Below are 18,111 nucleotides of genomic sequence, written 5' to 3' on the forward strand. Positions count from 1 at the left end.
GACATGTTTGGCAGCGTTTCATACAAAAGCCCTTCCTGACACAACCGCAAAAGGGGATTTGTGTCTCCAACTGGAATTAAACAGCTGACCTTTCACTTGCCAAGCAAACATGTAAATGACTACACTACGGAAGAAATGTTTAGCAATAGCCAATCTAGTGGCACCGGGGAAAGGATGTTTTACATGCTGATGCACCAATTCAAGCAGGTTTTTGGGAGCCTTAAGGAGTAGATGTTACTTTATTGTGAAAACTGTGAGTGTAGATGAGACAGCTTTACCCTGATGGGAAGCCGAATTTCCAATGAAACTCAAAATTGCTGTAACTTGTCCAATCTGCCCCAGATTTCACATTTGATAAGAGTCCCAGTCTCGACATATCTATGCTCCAATATTCACGGACACTTCAGACCTTGATGATGCTTAAGTAAAAAAAAAGAAAAAATGTAGAAGAAGCAGAAACTTTTACTTTTTTTACTTTTAGCTGCTCCTTTATTCACAAAGGTTCACCAAAGCAGGTAGTTCTACATGCACTCAATTGTCTCCCTGTTTAGGTAAATGTAAAAATCGCTACACTGTGGAGCCACTTTAGTGTAAAAATTGTGACCCTTCATTTAAGAGCATCTCCTGGTGACACGGTGGTGAAACAGAAAGTTGTTGATCGTCTAGAAAAGCTTAAAAAGTTAGGTGGAACTTGACACACACGCCTGTGATGTGGTGAAAGGATTTATATTTAATTTTTCTTGCATGTGGATGTGGTAAAACGGCTCTCTAGATGCACCTATAACATTTTAATGAAGCTGTCCAGCTTCTATGTTTCAAGTACATATAAGGAATTTTAGTAGCCTCGAATAATGTCAGAACAGAACAGAGCAGGCATCTTTAACTAAACATTTGGCACTAATTAAGGTTGGCACAACTTAAAAAACTGACATGAAGGTGGGTTGCAAAGGAGGTTGCAGCAGAAGCAGCAACTGTGAGCAGAATAAGGTAAGGTAAATAATGTAAATGCATAAGATTTGCCAGTTGGATACGTAGAGTATCAGCTGATATAGGCTGACAAAGTGATTAGCCTGCCTGAAAATCCACTGACTACAGAAGTCATACAAGTACCCCTGGCTAATAATGACACTGCACACCCATCCCCTGCGCTCACTTTTTCTGTTTTAAAATAATGATTCCCTTTCATATTTTTGCCTGAAGTCTGTCCTCTCCCACACAAGTCCCCAACCGCTCACCATCAAAGTCAATGTTGCCATCTTTGTTGAGGTCAATGTCACTGAGGATCTCCTCCAGCTCGCCTTTCTTCAGCTTCTCCCCGAGGAGGGTTTTCATGCCCTCCTTCAACTCATCAAATGTGATCTTTCCATCGCCATCACAGTCAAACTGCAGCGGGTAGGGTTAAGAGCAAGAGGGTCGGAGCACAAACATACAGTGAGCGAAGATGACGAATAATTAGACCATAGGTGAAGAGAACTGAGCACAATGCAAAGAACAAAAAGAAAAAATTAAATTACAAATTTGTTAGATAATGATGAAATCAAGCACTGGATACAGAACAACAATACAAGGAATAACAAGCAGAAGAGAAACAATAAAAGAAATTGAGTTTTGCATGGAGTATGTGGATGCAAATTGGCTGCGTGAGCTCTCTGGGAGTTTGAAAACAGCTTGAATGTGCAGATGGTTCAGCGCTGACTCATGAAATGTTAGTAGTTGAGAAAGGCTTTTGAAGAGACTCTAAGTTAGAATGAGCTGAAATTATTTCTCATTTGTTCTGCTTGAGTTTTGAAGCTCTCTATTCAGAAAAGGTGAGAGCTAATGTCCTATTCTCCACAAATTGATTCAAACACCAGAGCTGGAATTTCTGGTTTCTGACAGCAATGGTAATGAGTCAAAGACGAAACAGAGGAAACATTCATAACATACACCCAGGCCCACGAGTGGATAACGATATGCATTTTTGCAGTTTTCCCTGCATACACCACGACAGTGAATTTGAAATCAAACATCAAATGTGTCTGAGGTTTAACCACGGGAGTTTAACAAAATCATAACAATAACCGTTTAGAAATCAGCCCTCTGGAGTCAACAGACCCACCGGCCCATCCAAATCACCAGTTTAAGATGACTTCACAGCCTCCCTGACTCTCCTTTGTCCAAAGTGCAGACTTCAAACTTTAAACCAATTTTTAACCCTAACATCCCAGATATGTGGATTTTACTGACAGTTTGATGCATAAAAGTCCTATAGCACAAAAACAGATTGAAGCGATGGTTATTTAATGTCAGTCTTGCCTTCTTTTTCTGAGTGTAATCTGTGGTTTTTACCTTTGTGTATTTACATTCACGTCCACCTTCTTCATGGCATTCAACCAAGTTTTTGACTTGGTTGAATGCCATGAAGGCTTTTTGTAATAATTGAAATAATTCTGTGATCATCCACTTTGATTGTTTTCTGTGGTTTTTGTTGTGACTGAGCTGTCCAGTACATTCATTCATCTCTCTCACAGTTTCTCAAGAACAGTTTCCACAGACTCAAGAACAGTTTCTTCCCAAAGGCCATAACCAACCTTAACTCATACACGCACCGATAACACAGTCCCACCCCTTCATTTTCCCATTTCCCTCTATAAACCACCACTGTGCAATACTAAATTCTATGTGCAATAACCCGAACTGTATATACATAACACTATCTATTTACATATTTACTCTTTTACACCAGATTGTATATTTGTACATTTTACATATATTTATTTATGTTAATACTGTTCATATGTATATAGTGCTACAGAACTGTGCACCCCCCCTACATGTTTGCACTGAGTTGCAGATGCTCTGCATCTCATTGTACAACCGTATAGTGACAATAAAGGCATTCTATTCTATTATTTGTATTTTTTCAGCCTAATTGAATCATTTGGAATCAACTCCACTTCTTTAATCTGCTTAATTTGTCATGACATGAAATGACCAATAAATTTTAAGCCTCTGAAAATGGGGGAACTATCACTAAAAATGTCTTTAACTCATAAAGAATTAATACAATACTTTTGGTAAATTCAAGAGATTTGGGAGGCAAAACTACAAGAATTATATCGTTGTCCAAAACGTTATGGGCTCGGCTGTAAACTATATGTTGTTTGCCATTTGAATGTATCCACATACTGTATTTATTAAAAAGCTTCAAAAATAATTTCCAAATTGCAGCTCATATCCAATTTCTCTCTTGCTTGTCATAATAGAGAAAAAAGAGCGAGGAAAAAAAACACGAGGCTAAATTTACAACACAGATAAATGAATCTCAGTGGCCTGATGTACACTCTGATGTGTTCTCAGTTGAAATCATTAAGAGCACATTATCAGTGCTGTCTGTTTTGTGGTACCCATTAAAAACCTATCATTCTGTAATGTGGTAATGGGATGAACCCAGGTGTGCAAAGCTGTGCTTACAAATAACATCATCAACATCATCGCGCTTGTTTGGCTCGGCCACAACCGACGTCACATGAGGGCCCTGAGCCGCGGTTGTACCTGCTTCTGTGTTCGTGTCAAAGGAAACGACTCAATAAATATTTCCCACGTCAACGAGGCACCGCAGCATTTGAAGGCAACTCCGTTGAGAACAATTTTACAGGTGGCATGAAGAAATGTATTTAGAGTATAAACTGTGGGTCTCTGGACAGCGCAAACCAGGCTGCCTGAAAATCTCATCGATAGAAATATTTTTCTTTCTTATAAACCCTTTTCTTCTGTATCCTTACATAGAAAGCCCTCTTCCCTCAGCCTTTATTACAGGTAAGAGTCACTACTTGGCAATCTTTAAAGAAAGGTCGCACACTTCAAAAAACTGTCAGTACCGGGTCTAATTTACTTGCTTAATGGAATGTTTTTTTACACTTTCTGGCTGGAGACCCTTTTACCTGGTTGAAGGCACAGCGGAGTTCTTTCAGCCCGACCATATGAGCTGTCTCAGCCACCATCCTCGGCCCCATTAGCTCACAGAAATCATCAAAGTCTACATGACCACCCCCTGTAGAAAGACAGAGGACACACACACATTCACGTGAACACACACATTCACAGATATGCACAGAAAGACTGTCAAGAGTTTGTGTGCTTCCCTTGTGAGGCTGTGGTGCACATACACTGTTCAAAAAAGCTGGTAAGGAGGAAGGAAAATTTTGAAAATACATCAGATCAATGGGGAAGAAAATCATGCTGGATATCTATACTGGTAAAGACTGGGTGATGTGTTAGGAATGAAAGGATGCCACATCGTTTAATGGAAATGAAGATTATCAACCCACATCCAGACAGCCCAAAAATCAAAGTAGAAATATGACGTGGCAAGCTAGTCCATTTTGACCAAATTTCATTGATGCAACTCATAATAGCAATCATTAGCTTGTATAGACCCCACGTGTTTGCATGCCTGAGCATGCCTGACAACATCAAGGCATGCTCTTAATGAGATGACGGATGGTTTCCTGGGGGATTTCCTCACAGATCTGGACCAGGGCATCACGACCTCCTGAACAGTCGGAGCTGCAACCTGGCAGTGTTGGATGGACTAAAACAGACTGAAACAGTCCCAGAGGTATTCTATTGGATTAAGGTTAGCCAAGTATGGGTACCAGTCGATGGTATCAACTCGTTCATGCTCCAGGAACTGTCTGCATACTCTCGCCTCATAAGGTCGGGCATTGTCAGAGGAGGAACGATGGGACCCATTGCAGCAGTCTAAAAATTGGTCTAAGGATGTCATTCTGATACCTAATGGTAGTCAGGGTGCTGGTGCCTGTAGAGGTCTGTGCGTCCCTCGATGCATGTGTCACTAGACCATCACTGACCCACCACCACCAAACTGGTCATGCTGAACAACTTTACAGGGACAATGTTCTCCCCGGCTTCTCCAGACCCATTTGGCACATTTAATTTTTTTTAACAGTGTAGGTGTTACGGGCACATGAAATATTTATTGATCAACATCTTGTGAGAATTTTGGTGACTTTTTTCTAGATATCATACTTAATCGATTTTTTGGGCAATGTGTTTGGGCTTTAAGGCCCGCTGCTAGAGACTCAGTGGCTTTCACTTAAAATCAGTCTTCATTTAGCTCTGTTTTAGGCTGACCTGACCGACCAGCCTGCCAAAGACGGTGCACAATTGGAAAGCATGTCCCATTTAAAACCAGCATTAGTCCTCATCACCTGCTCTGATTAGATGGCCACGTGGTGCTAGGTTCACCCCCACTTTCTAGTGAAGAGTGGACATTTGCTGTGTATTCCACTTATTGCTGGTCTATGGATTGGAGTCTGATGTTGAGTGAAAGGGAAATAACTTGTTCAAACAAAGCTAAAGCTCCAGCAGGATACTTCTCCATTGTCAGGATCTGTGTCGTGGATGAGAGAAGGAGGACCCAAACGCTGGACTCACAGGTAGGTAGGTGAAGGTTGGTATTTATTGCCGATGGAATGAACAAACAGAACAGAGGTAGGAAATGGCTGGCTGGCTGGACGACTGACTGAATGACTGAAGGACTGACTGAAAGGCCGAATGGCTGGCTGACTGAACGCAGGCGTAAACGACAACATAACATCACCAGAACATCAATGACACGACAGAGAAGTGATAAAACTGAGGAACTTAAATACACAGACTGGATGATGACGATAATTGGACACAGGCGAATAACAGCTGAACATAATGAAACAGGAAATGGCAGAAGTGGTGAAAACAGAACATGAACTGAAAACGCTGGGTCAATGACCCAGGAATCCTGACATCCATGTATGGCAGTTTAAAAAAAAAAAAAAATCCAAACAGACAGAGACTGGAAACTTGGCTTTAGCACTGTAAGCCAATTACAGAGGTACTAAGGAATACATTTCAGCCAAACTGATTTTAATCCTCTTTACCAGCAGTGGCACTGAAGTAGCATGCTTTACTGTCCTGTCTTCTGACTATCACCAAGTTCCTGCTCATAGGCGGTCATCTGATTTTTGGGGATTTTTCTCTGTTATTGTAATGCCCTTGGACCTTAATTTGACTGTTGTTGTGATTTGGTGCTATATAGTTTCTATCGGAGTCAATGAGGTGTCGCGGATTCCTGGTTATGATATTTTGTTTAGACCCAGGAAAACCGAGTTAACGATAAAAAGCGATAACAAAATAACGTTTTTGTCCAGTTTGTCCCAGTCTTTTTGTCCAGTTTGTCCCAGTCTCATCTCAGTTTCGCCATCTGTGTGAGGTCTGGGTTTTTGTCTTCTGTCTGCATCAAGCTCGTGTGTCTTTGTCCAGGTCTCAGTGCCAGTCCTGTCTCCTGTCCCTGAGTCTGTTCTCTCTGTATGTGTTTACGTGTCTGTGTCAGAGTCCAGCCTGCGTTTCTGTTCCCATGTTCTGTTACGTCCTGTTTTCTTTTGATAGCCTGTGTCTCATGTGCGTTATGTTCAGTTTTGCTCCCCGTGTCTCATTAGTCTGTGATTAGTTTTCAGCCGTCTCCACATCTGTTGCCTGTTACCTCAATATCCTCTGTGCATGTACCCTGTATATATTGTCTCAGTCTTCCCTTCATTTTTACATCCACACTTCCATTAGATAAGAACTATAGCCAGAAATAATGGGAGGAGAAATAACCTATAAAAGAGGTATATGATCTATAAAAAAAAGTTTTCCCAAAAATGTATGAAAAAGAAAAAAATATTTTATTTTATTACACATTTAACTGACCTGACAGGCTGAGAGAGCATATGTTACAGTTTAGGTGGTGCATCCTCAAAAGCGTGGACGCCTCTGGATTTAAAATAAGAACACTGAACTGAACTGAGTCAGATGATCAGACGATCAGGGTCAGGTCTGCTTTGTACACAGGAGCCTGAACATGGAGCCCTTCATATGTAAAATCATGTCGTAAAATTTAAAAATGAACACAATTCAATTTAGTTTTAATTATAAAGCGCCACATCAAAACAACAGTTTCCTCAAGCTGTTGTACTGTTAGGTAAAGATCCGACAATATTGGAGAGAAACAACACCCAACAACCCCCTATGAGTAAGCGCTCTGGCAACAGTAGGAAGGAAAAACTCCCTTTAAACAGAAAGACACCTCCAACAGAGCCAAGAGGGGAGGAAGACAGGGCAAAGGCACAAGAACAAGAGTTCAGGGTCACCTGATCCACCCCTAACTATATGCTTTATTAAAAAGTAAAGTTTTAAATCTAATCTTACACATAGGAAGCATGTCTGTCTCCCATATCCAAACTGGGAGCTGGGTCCACAGAAAACGGCCCTGAAGGATCTGCCTCCCATTCTACTTTTAAATATCCAAGGAACCACATGTAAGCCTGCAGTCTGAGAGCAAAGTGCTCACTGGGGTGATATGGTATTATGAGATCTTTAAGATAAGATGGGGCCTGATTAATCAAGACCTTGTATGCGAGGATTCTGGATTGAAAATACTGAACTGAAAGGGCTCAGTGCTGGCTAGTTTTTGCTTGGGGCTTTGCTCCTGCATTTTGGACCAATTGAAGACAAACAAAGAAGGACTTGGGAATGCAGGTAAAGACTGAATTACATTAAAAAAGACAGGAGGACATTTGCTAATAGAATTTACCAAGAGTTCCAAGTTATTAGCCAATAGTATTAGTTTGACCTTTTTCAGTATTTCTTAGATAAAAGAAGCCAGACTGGTTGAGCTTAGAGAAATGAGATTAAAGTTAAAATGCTGGTCAAAGGAAGATCTGTTTTCGCTCATCTTCCAGCTTTCCTGGCTGTTCGGGTTGCTGTTCTATTCTTTACATCACCTCCACTTTCTCACGCTGTCAGACTCAGTGCTGGCATCATTACTCTAGTCCAACCATTTTCTTGCCCACCCTCTCCGAGCCAATCAGCCTCCATTCTGTGTGCTTTAAATCTCATTGCTCTTCTGTCATTCTGCCTTTCAGACTTCCATTCGTGCTACCCGCCCCATCCAAGCCTCCATCATCATCTTCACCACCACTAGACTTCAAGGAGTCCTGTCTTATTTCTATCATTTTTCGGTATTTGCCCTACTGTGACCATTTAACTGAGTCTAATCACCAGGTAGGTTTTATTTAAATTCTGTATCTCAATAAATCATGTTCATTTTTATTTCCTCAAATGATCTCTCCTTATTGAGGTATATTGAGACGGAACAGCTGAGACCCACACTATCAACCAATCCAAAACTTCAACTTTGTTTTTCTCACCGCAGACATTTTTACTTGATAGCATGGCTGTTTTAAGAGACCTGGATACAAAGCTATAGCTGTCCAATGTATATTTCCCAGAGACCACAATATTTACATAAGTGTATAGCTGGCCTAACGTAACTTAAGCTTGTTATGAAAATTTTTATGAACATCCTCGGTGCATCAGCTTCGTGTGCTCACTGTGTTGACTTCCTCAGCCAGTTTGATTGCTCTCCATGGTAATTATCAAAACAGACTGATACAGTGGGATGGCTCGTGTTATTAGTTCGACAAAAGACAGGCTTATTTGATAGTGTGGACCAGTAGGCTTTGTCTTCTTTCATTATCTGGATCTTGTTGGACGGAAAAGGCTCTTTCAATAAAGCCACGTGGTCATTTTGTGGTTCAAAAATTTAATCAGTACTCCGAGTCTGCTGAGAGAGAGAATCGCAACAAACTGCCCGAATGAAAAACGCTGTAAATGATGCTGAATCATGAGGCTAATGGATAAAACCGCTGCCTACCACAATAGCAGTGGCAGGATTTTTACATAAAAACCTACTTTTGGCAATTAATTCTCTGATTTTCGGGTTGGTAAAGGATTTTCATGCTTGCCTCAAGGTAAAGTATATTTTTTGGCTGACTGGCTTTACCCTTGTGAAGCAGCTGTCTGGGGGATTCCTGACACAGCCTTGAAGAATTTCTGAGCCTTAAGTGGGTCAGTCTGAGATCACAGGGTTGAGAAAACTCCACCAAAAGCCTTAGGAGATTATGATTATTTTTAATTGATAGTGTAATGGTTGTTCTCGAAAAAACAAGTGGATGAATTTCATAATCAATCTAGAGGGATTACACTACAGAGGACGAGCTTAGAATATCTAAAAGCTGACAGCACCTTAGTGATCAAACCAAAGCCACACTCAACACAGAGTATGAGACACGGCATAAAATATAACACACAGCTGCAACCTCTAAAGGCCTGGTGTGCTCAATATTTCTCTTAAGGTTTTCCTTTTAGCTACAGATGGAAAAAGTTTCTCTACACTGTGTGAGGCATCACTTCATCTATTTTCTGGTTCCTGTTATATACGGATGTGCAAAGCTTCACATGTGAGTCACCCTTTTCATGGCTGCAGTTTTACACCTTGTGACAGTAGTGATTAAAGTGCGAGTCATTTTTTTTCCCCCTTTACATGTTTAGCTGTATTTGCTGCATGAGTTTTAGTTCACTTTTTGAAGGGGTGCACATTAGATGGAGATATTCATGAGAGCGAGGTTAATCTTGCCACAACAATATCCTTGTTGGTGTCATTCTAAGAATCTAATCAGGATATTATTTACACTGGGGACACCGGCTGAACCTAATTTACTAGCTGGTATAGGAGAGGAAGCCAGCTGCACTCCGGTCCCCGAGGATCACAGCTGAAAAAAAAGAAACAGCCTCATTGGATCAGGTGTGGTGAAGATGCTACTGACTCACAGTCCAGTATTATTCTTATTATCTATTAGGACAAAAGCAATGGCCCACCCACATATTACACCTACAGGAGCTGCTAGGCCATGGAAACATGTCAGGAAGCTTATGCCACACAGTTTTTGTGCTGATCTTAATGACAGAGGAGGTTTGGAGCTCTGTAGTAATTGAGTCAGCAAAGCGTTGCCGTCTTTTACACACTATCCAAGGACCTGTCTGTGTAACTTTACATGGTCTGCTACTGCCACATGGTCTTCAAATAGCTTCCACTTCCAGTTGATTGTGGAGTATTTAGGAAATTCACTAAATGCCTTCTTATAGAGATCGCATCCGGTTACATTACCACTCAGTGAAAAAACCCATGTTTGTAAAGACAGACTGCGTGGACTGAAAACACCTGAATTCAAAGATTAAGAGGTGTGGCCTAATACTTTTGTCCATATGGTGCATCTTTTCATTCTTTTCATTCATTCATTCATTCATATTTTTCTGGTTGCTCTGCACTAAGTCACAGTAGTATTTTTAAATTATTCCCGAGTCAAGGCTATTTTTAAAGCAGCTACATACAAATACAGAAAAGAAATATCAAAGTTTTCTGCCGTAATGATATTGAGTCATCCAATTTTGCAGTGAAAACACTTACATAATATGTTTTTTAACAATAAAAGCAAGAAAACTGTGTCTCTGTGGAAATATGTAATGCATTTTTTCTCATTGTTTTGTCTGTGTTTGTTTGACAGCAGCTGAAAGGCTGAGCTTCGGTTGTGAAAATCAACAGGGGAAAAAGAAAGAAAGAATGAGCAAGGAGCATGGTGGTATTTTAATGGACCGAAATGACATTTGCTGGTAAATGTGTGTCCTTTAATGATCTGTAGCTGATCTGACATTAGCGCTTCACTTTTCCTAGTAAAGATTGAACTGTTTGTTTGGTCACTTGTGCAGGCAAAGGTGAAGGTAAGATAAGACGGATACTTTCATGTGGGTTGTTATTGTTCCGAGTAAGTGGTTCTTGTGCATTTTATCAGTTTGCTGCCTGGTATTATTATGCAGTGCATAAAACATGAAGCATACTCTACCAGGAGTCACCCCACAGCTCTAAAATCTAACTTAAACTTGGTCAAGCTATAGTGCTGTCATCAGAAATGGATGTTACCTCAGATCATGGTTTAGAGGATTAAAGTTTCCTTCCCCACTGCATCTTTTTTCTTGCCTTTCACATGCATTCAGTGGGAGCCAATTAAAACTCAAGAAAAACACACATCATCAAAGTGAATGCAATTAATTGAATTGCTATGCATATTATGTTGTGTTATTGCATATAAATATGATGTTTTATTTATAGGAGAATAATTATGATGCTTCTTATTTATGGAGAAATATAATCTGCTCAAATAATGCTATACACAAACATGAAAACAAGAGTTCTCATGATGTGCAGGTGTGCTGATATTGGGCTTCAAAGCATACAATAGTAAATATTATGATAATCCTAATAATTGCAGATAGTAGCATGATCTGTGTGAAAAATCCTGGCCGTCCACTGAATTTTTTGTATAGTCTTAATAGAACTTTTTGGATTTTCTGAACAAAGGTTGTTTTGACATCGGGTGGGTGTTACAGATTACTTCACTCCAGGCTATGGCAAAATTCTAGCTGCAAAGATGATTCACCTTAAACTTTCAACACTTACCACACACATATCTGCTTCTCGATCGTTCAGAAAAGAAGGCAGAGGCAAACAACATTAAGGGCAGCGGGAGAAAGATTAAGTGTAAACACACACTTCTACATGTAGACTAACACTCGTACACCCCCAGCACCTGCAGCATGAGGACCATTAATCAGCTTGCTAAAACGTCTTGAATGTCCCCAACTCCAAAGGCAAACACAAGGTCCTCAAGGACTCACAGGAAAGAACACAAGCACGTAGGTTTGTGCAGGCACACGACTCACACATTCACACCTGCACTCTACTGAAAGATCCATCAATTATGCACGCGTGCTTTAGCCTCTTAGGGAGAAATGGGTCCTTATAGATGCACACTGCCAGATAAATACTTACATTTCATCTTGATTTGCTGGATGATCTCAATGAGCTCCATCTCTGTAGGCATGTAGCCCATGGTCCTCATGCAGTCTGCGATGTCTTTGTAATGGATGAAGCCATCCGCATCATAGTCAAATTCCTTAAAGGCCTCCTGAAGCTCTGACAGACACATAAACAAATGACATCAATTGCAGCAAACCGTAAAGTTGGGTTTTCCCAAGAGTCAAGCGTGCATGCACACACCCACACACACAATGTGCAGATACAAGCAGAAGTCTGAGCTTTAGTGTGTGATAGGTGTGTGTTTAAAGGTACGTGTCTATGATTCTGGAGACAAATGTTGCATTTTGCAAATAAGTTATTGTACAAAATGCAAAGTTATTGCGCTTTCAAGGAGATTCTGGCAGTATGGTGGGAATGTAACACTGATGAACTGAGAATATTGTCTAATGGTGAAAAGGATATTTTAAGAATCTCCTCAATCCCACAGATAGACTTTCCATCAAGGAAGGAGAGTCTGTGGAGTGTGTGCTTTCATACTACAGAATCCTCCATCCAAAATAGACAGTACGACCCAGAATGAGTGACTGAGTCCAGAAACTATTCCGTAAAGTGTTTACAGAGGTCAGGACAGAGAGTCATTTTCCTGTAGGCTTCTATAGGATTTTTTTGGCACTTGCTATCAGCATCTGCTGGCCTTCAGATAGAATGCAGGTTTAACGCTCTTGTACACTGGCTTAAGTTTTCCAACCTGCAGGTACGTCTAGTTTCGCACTGTTTAATGTGGAGCCTGCAGACTAGATCACTGTCTGGGAAACTAGCTCTTAATGTAGGTTAAATGTGTATGACTTTGGTACAAAGAATTGATAATTTGTTGCCTGTTTCCAGCAGGGATTACTGAACAAAGGGCAGCACATCTGAAGTAAAAAATGATAAAACATAAATAAATAAATGTATTCTGAGGTGTAGCCCAAACTTGGAATACATGTTAAAAAATAGTCACCCCCTTGTGTGAGTGTGGTGACCACAGTCAAGTTTGAAAAAAAGTAATCAGTTACTAATTACTGATTACATCCCCAAAAAGTAATCTCCTTTACTGGTTTTCAAAAGTAATCGATTACTTAGTTATGGATGTTTAGTTACTTTTTAAAAGCACGATGACAATCAGAATAGGTGATAAAGCGATAGATCTTTCAGCCAATCTACTTTTTCATAATTCATCATACAAAATGTAATCAAATGGAAAAGTCTCTTTTTAAAACTTGTTTTATTAGTTTTAATCTTTTAACCATCAACAAAATTAAATTATATGCAACATTCTCTGACTGGAAGAAATTTGTTTAACATTTAAACCTATTTTCTGAACATTCCAGCCCATAAAATAAAATATTTTTTTTGTGTTTACACTCACTCTTTCAAATAGATGGAAAACACAGCAGAAAATAAATAAAATCAAAGACAGCGGCATGTTCTAGTATTTTCACCTGTAAAGCAGGACTGGGGTAGGCGGAGGAGGTTTACCCTGGTGCAGGTGTGCCGCAGCGGTCAGTGGAAGAAGAGTTTCTCTGTGAATTTCACATTACGTCGTAGTACACTCGGTGCTTGCTTGGAAGTTTAGGGGTTTTTTCGCTGTAAAAAGAAGTTTTTCCCACGCACAACGGACACTAATGTTTTTGTCACTTTTATGGAATCAAACTCAAAATAAGGTCAGTACATCCACGCTTTAAAGGTGCAAACACTCTGTCCCTTTTCGATATATTATGATCTGCAGACAGCTGTTGTCACGAACGTCGAATGCCACGTCACTGTCAGTAGATTGCAAAAAACGTTTTTAACGCTGTATCCAGGCGGGAATGTAACGGTAATCTAATTACCGTTTTTGCAAAGGGGCTTGAGCACATTACTCGTTACTTGAAAAAGTAATCAGATTACAGGCACCCTCGTTACAAGGCGTTACTTGCATCTCTGGTGGTGACACAAAATTTAAGCAATATTGAAACACATCCCTCACTCCCAGGTTGTCACATATGGATGTTTAAAAAGGAAGCACATGACATCAGATTTATAGCACAGAGAACCCATCATTTTTCAGCATGAATCTTGTGAAAAATAATATTTAAGCCTAAACCACGATCTTTTGCTAAACCTGACAAAATTGTGATACACTTCACCACCAGTGGAAATGTGGATTTTATAGAGGTCCTCTCGGTGCCTGAAGCTGCAGCAGCCCCAGCACCATAACACGGACACTGTATCTTTTTACTAGCTGGGATAACATTCTCATTTTAGGTTTGACAGCATTTCTAGTATTTAATGGCAGATGGCTTGAATGTAAATTGAGGCTGCGGTTTGGGGAAGGCCTCAGAGGGGACTGGTGCTTCCCACGCTGGGCAGATCCCCAAAGAAGGCATCCCCTGGAAGCAATAATGACTGTGCATTACAAAGGTCAAACACTGTTGCAAAAATACAACTGGTAGGAATGCTTGGAACCAGTAGATTGGGAGGAAAAATTGCTGTATCCAGGGAGGAATGAACATCATTTGGTTGTAAAGAAGGGGCTTGAGCTGTAAAACCTGGCCACGTGTTAATGGAAGCTGCCCTGGCACCCTCATGCCATGAAGGTTAGGTGTTGCATTTTGCAGAAAAGGGGTAGTGTAGAAACAAACTGGCATCCCAGTGCCAAGAGGTTTGCAGCTGCATTTTGCAAAGGAGGAAACAATGGGGTAGAAATGGCATCCCGGTGCTGAAAAAAGAATGCTAACTCAGCACTATTTGCATTGTTTTTTGGAAAGGAGAGATAGTGGAGCAACAAACTGGCAACCCGGTGCCAGTAATGTTCATTGTTTCTGCATTTTGCGAATGATGGACAGATGGCAGAGAAAACAGCACCTGGTGCCAGAAAGGTCTGCAAAGAAAGAAACGGAAACTGAGAAACTGGCATCCTGGCATAAGGAATGTTTGCTGCTGCATTTGCAAATCAGCAATATGGGAGAAGAAAACTGACATCCCAGTTCCAGAAAAGTTTGCTGCTACATGATGCAAAGGAGTGATAAAAGGGAGAGTGGATTCATTACTGCTTTTGCAAAAGAAGGATAGATGGCAGAGAAATTAGTATCCCGGTGGCAGAAAAGTATGCTGCAGCATTTTGCAAAGGGAGGCTAGAGAACGAAGAATCTGGCATCCCAGTGCCAGAGAGGTTTGCTGCTGCAATTTACAAACAAGGGAACAATAACAGTGAAACTGCCATCCAAAAACTTTGCTTCTGCACTTTGCAAAAGAGAGATAGAAAACAGCATAACTGGCATCTTTGTGCCAGAAATTTTTGATGTTTAGATATGCACGAGTTGAATGATAGTGGGCTAGGTTAAGTCTAAATCCTTAATGGAAAAATATTTTTGGGAGACCTTACTGGAGCATGGCAATGACGTGTCTTTTGAGTCCAGTACTGAGGTGTGTCGGCTTTTCAGGTAACTCGCCCAACCTGAGGGCCAAATTCACAGCAACGGGAGTGGAGCTGTGACGAGTTTTGCTAGGGGGTGATCTTCCTGAAATTCACGGAGGTGGCGAGCGGCCAGAGTCACTTTATATCTGGATAGAGATGGATTGATGGATGGATGTAGCAGACCGGGTTGTCGGGCAGCAAGAGAAACTGCTGGAAGGTTCCCCGGGATGGCCGGTGGCATACGATGAGTTAAATTCTCCTACTCTTATAAGATAAGCAGCGTTAAAGTCCTTCTGGAGAACGAACAGCTTGTAGAGCCGGGAGGGGGGGAGGGGTCACATATAGATAGAGAACCGGAAGGGGCATGGGTAGAGGTGTAGTCTCACTCCTGAAATTCCGATAAATTATCTACAATTAGAAAGGGAATATTTGACACTGTGGGATGTGAACACTTTGAAGATTCACGGGATTTTGCATAGTAAGGTGGTGCCTCTCATAGAAGTATTGCCATCTTGTCTAGAGTTAAGTACTCTGGGGTGTGAATTGACTAGTAATTTATCATGTGCTTGCGTTGCCATTACACTTTCAACAACATCTTACCATCTATCTCCAGCGGCATCAGCTGCCTCTCCTGCACAGCAGAGGAAAGAAAACAACAGTTGAAATGATTACAACAGTATCAGAACGGGGGATATGAAATCAGGCTGGCTTTAAAGCTGTGAATTCTCCTGAGAATCATCCCAGTGATCATCTGTTTTTGACTACCAAATTAGAATAACATCCATATCATGTCAGCACTGCTGCTGCATGCTGACAGTAAACTCTAATGGGATTTAACCCAGCGACATGTCTTGCTAATTTGCAAAATGACACACTAGTGTACGCGCACGTGCATACACAAACACAGCATCTTGAGGGAGACCCAGCATTGTGTGAATATACACCCATGCACAGCCATAACATAACAGTGAGCTGCAGAAACTCTGCACTGTCACAAAGAAGCACAGGTACGTTTAAGCAAAAATACACATGTGCTCACACACAGAGACACACACACATGCACTTGACACAAGATATATAATTTGCATATAGCCGCGTGTGAAACATTCAGTATTCTGTGCCTTGTTTTGACAATTGCTCAGGGTGATCTCTTTTTCTCCTTTTTTTTTCCTCTAACATTTCCATATTTTCAGAGTGAGGCAAAGCTAGAAGCTAGGAACAAAATCTCTATCTAGTCATTAAGAATAATAGATGACAGTGAAATTTAGGTGTGCTGACTGCTTAAAATAGTAATATGTTGTTATATGTTTGGCTACAGACAGGCAGTTTTAATGAAAAGACATTATGATTGTGAAATCAATTGGAATACGTATCCGAAGGCAAGAAATGCAGACTTAAAAGGATGGGCTTTGTGGTTTGGCAGTTTTGCAAGAATCCATCACACACTACAATATGCAAGCCCTTGAAAAAAACAACAACTTAATAGTCACATATCACATGCCTTAGTCCTTGAGAGAGTGTTCTAATTAGCACATTTGTAAACATGTGCTGATTTGAATTTGCATAAAAAAGAGCTTAGATATTAAAAGATCACACTGAAATGTCATTAATCATCCTGTAGATGCACTGAGATGATGTGTGCTTAGCGAGATGGTTGTGCCACAGTGTTTTGACTCGAGGGCTTGCAAACTGTGTGCAACTCTACTGCAGAAGCATCGTCCACGGGGGGAAAAGCAAGAAACATGCTAACTCAGTCATCTTACAGAGCAATGGAGACTGACATATGGAAATGCTGCTTAGCAAAAAGAAGCCCGAGGATATCTGGAAGTTCAAAGAAACAAGACTGAGATGACAGCTTCTAAAAACTTTGATTACGTACAGAACAAATGTTGGCTGAATTGCTGTGGGCTTGTGTTTCAATACTTTGACTTGGGATTGGAAAGGCTCAGTACAAAAATTATGAGATAAAAGCACATTACAAGAGGTTCAACTATCAAATCAAAACTATCCATGTAACTATTCACTTGAATATTTCTTGCCTTCCACAAATTTTTATGGATCGTCTTCAAACTTCACAATAATATACTGGGGCTTGGGGGGCATAAGGGCCTTGGATGTCTAAGCATTTGACCCTGACTTTCCTTGTTTGTACTGAAGGTCAAAGTAGACCTAAAAAAATTCAAGAAACCATCATTAAATGAAAGGGCGTGGAGCGAGCTGTACAACACACTATCTTTTCAACACTTTCCAGGCGTAGCTACATAGGCACAGACCACCCTCACTAATTTCTGCTGCACACTCAGTCATTTTGTTCTATAGGCAGGCCTGAATTATAACAGAAACCGCTCAGTTCAGAAAAAAAGAGCTTCAAGCGTTACTCCTCATCAGCTTTTAAGGGGTAGAGAATAAAAAAAAAGCTGCATATCATACAGAAGAGAGACACTGTTGAATTTCAGTTGCTTCTAATTAGTTTCATATTCTTCATGTATAAAAAATACTTCACCCCAGAACCCATTCCACCCTTGCTTGTGAGCTATTACAGTTTAAAGTTTCACCTTTGCTTTTAATCAAGTGTCTGTTTTCATTACTCTACTGTTACTTTTATGAAGGCAAACCGTTCTTCAACCTTGAGTTGTTCATTTTTTTAAATGCTCGAAAACTGAGAGATAAAAAGGGAAATCAGAGCGGCACGGGGAATGAAATGCAAAGAGAAGTGCAATATTTTTCTTCCTAATGCATGTTGGCACTCAGCGTGTCTAATTCATAAATCATACAAGGTCATCCCGTTCAAGTGCACAATAGCATCAGGAAAAGGCGCCCCTCGTTTATTTGGAAGCTGCGCCGCATGGCGGGCGTTCAAATGATTATTCACTGTGCAAAATTGGCAGCAAGAGTTGTAACATAAATGCGACGTCAAGATGCAATTGCACCATGA

At 40.6% G+C, this 18,111-nt stretch overlaps 1 protein-coding gene across 2 annotated transcripts in view; it reads right to left on the minus strand.

The window, feature by feature from the left end:
- Positions 1-18,111, minus strand: part of cabp4 (calcium binding protein 4) — a 36,948-nt gene that overhangs the window by 3,722 nt on the left and 15,115 nt on the right. The window contains exons 5-8 of one of the 2 annotated variants that reach the window (XM_039613897.1): positions 15,777-15,807; positions 11,750-11,893; positions 3,924-4,033; positions 1,236-1,383 (exon numbers count right to left, since the gene is read on the minus strand). In XM_039613897.1, coding sequence (XP_039469831.1) covers positions 1,236-1,383; positions 3,924-4,033; positions 11,750-11,893; positions 15,777-15,807 — 433 coding nt within the window. Of the gene's footprint in view, positions 1-517; positions 1,384-3,923; positions 4,034-11,749; positions 11,894-15,776; positions 15,808-18,111 lie in introns of those variants that run through there. The other variant, XM_031751026.2, reaches the window with a different exon arrangement.

The sequence above is a fragment of the Oreochromis aureus genome, linkage group 6 (assembly GCF_013358895.1).
Source record: "Oreochromis aureus strain Israel breed Guangdong linkage group 6, ZZ_aureus, whole genome shotgun sequence".
Classification (NCBI taxonomy): Eukaryota; Metazoa; Chordata; class Actinopteri; order Cichliformes; family Cichlidae; genus Oreochromis; species Oreochromis aureus.